Below are 1,514 nucleotides of genomic sequence, written 5' to 3'. Positions count from 1 at the left end.
TTAAGCGATTAAAATATCCTTTAGCTCTTCAAAAGAAAAAGCATGCTCACGCGTGCTGATAGACCCTACAATCCCAGTGTAATCCTCACTTAAACCATCAAGAATATACAGAGTTAGATCATCAGAAGAGATAGGATTATCCACCAAAGTTAGTTCATCAGCCAAGCTTTTGACAGCATGAAGATAATCAATCATACTCTGCTCTCCTTTTTGACAATGAGAGAGCTGCGATTTGAGTTGAAGTACGCGAGAACGAGAGCTATTGGCAAAGAGCTGGTGCACTCTAGCCCAAGCAACAGCACTAGTGCTTACTTCACCTACAAGAGGCAACATAGTGCCATCAATTAAAGTTACTATAGCATGTAGTATAAATTGATCCTGTGATTTCCAAGAAAGTGCAGCTAGCATGGAATCCTTAGCTGTAGTAGGGCCGATAGAGTCCTTATCAGAAATAGAGAATTCAGAAGACACCGAGCAAGGCAAAGTGCCATCAACATGACCAAAGATGTTATAAGCTCTCAACAGTGATACAATTGAAGTCTCCATGAAGTGAAATTAGTAGTTTTGAGTTTCACGGGAATAGCGGAAATTGCATGAACAGTCACAGATTGTGTGTGCCAGAACTAGAAATAGGAAGCACAAGTGTGGTAGAAGAAGAAGGGGGATTAATGCCTGAGGTAGCCATAGAATTGGAGATGAGAGACTCGACGGAGTTCTCAACAACTCCGATACCATAAACGGGATTGATGGAGATTATTTTCATTAAAGAAAACAAATGAACAATACAACCTAAATAGAAGATATGTTCAACGGTCATAAATGGAGACATGACAATGAACAGTGACAGGACTAACAGTTGTACACAACTATCCGTTGTGAGACAAGTAATATTTAAAAACAAGATACACCATACATGGGCTTAGCATTTGGGCTTGTTGTGACTTGAGTCTTGATTCTTATTGGGCTGCTCTTCATATTGTAATATACTCTATTTACCTATCAACTACCCCCTTCTTGAAAGCATTCTTATCCTCAAAGAATACAATACTTCATCAAAGAGGACTTTTAACAAACGCGTAGAATGCAACTCAACATATTCAGAATTCTTGCCCAAACACCTCTCAACAACAATTCGATTATCCCCTGGATAAAAGGTCTTGGTACTCGCCACACCATTATTGCCTAAACTCGTCATTAAAAAGGATAACTCAGCATACTCAACCTTATTGAGAGCCCTTTCATAGAATGCTCGTGCATCAATCTAGAAATCAGTCTCAGTTTCTAGACTTGCAGTTGCTTTGCTATGATTCAGAATCTGAGAGGCCAGTTGAATCTTCAAAGGTTTACTAACAAAACAGCAAACTTGTTCATCCTGTTGATAAGGATGAACAAGTTTGTTAAACATTGCGAACAAACCTGATTAACTTGTTGACACCGCGAACGAACCAACCAACAAACATATTTAGGAAAAAATCAACCCTTGAATTGAAATTATAATTACGTGCTTGTTAATT

At 38.6% G+C, this 1,514-nt stretch overlaps 1 protein-coding gene across 1 annotated transcript; it reads right to left on the bottom strand.

Moving 5' to 3' along the window:
- On the bottom strand, window positions 1-546 carry LOC120005935. The gene has a single exon (XM_038855816.1). It carries the CDS (start codon window positions 544-546, stop codon window positions 1-3), a length of 546 nt encoding a protein of 181 aa, XP_038711744.1.
- Between the last annotated feature and the right edge of the window lie 968 nt (window positions 547-1,514).

The sequence above is a fragment of the Tripterygium wilfordii genome, chromosome 9 (assembly GCF_013401445.1).
Source record: "Tripterygium wilfordii isolate XIE 37 chromosome 9, ASM1340144v1, whole genome shotgun sequence".
Classification (NCBI taxonomy): Eukaryota; Viridiplantae; Streptophyta; class Magnoliopsida; order Celastrales; family Celastraceae; genus Tripterygium; species Tripterygium wilfordii.
This window is presented reverse-complemented; position numbering and strand designations above follow the sequence as displayed.

Coding starts and splice junctions, on each gene's coding strand:
- LOC120005935 (XM_038855816.1), bottom strand. CDS start 546: ATGGAGACTTCAATTGTATCACTGTTGAGAGCTTATAACATCTTTGGT.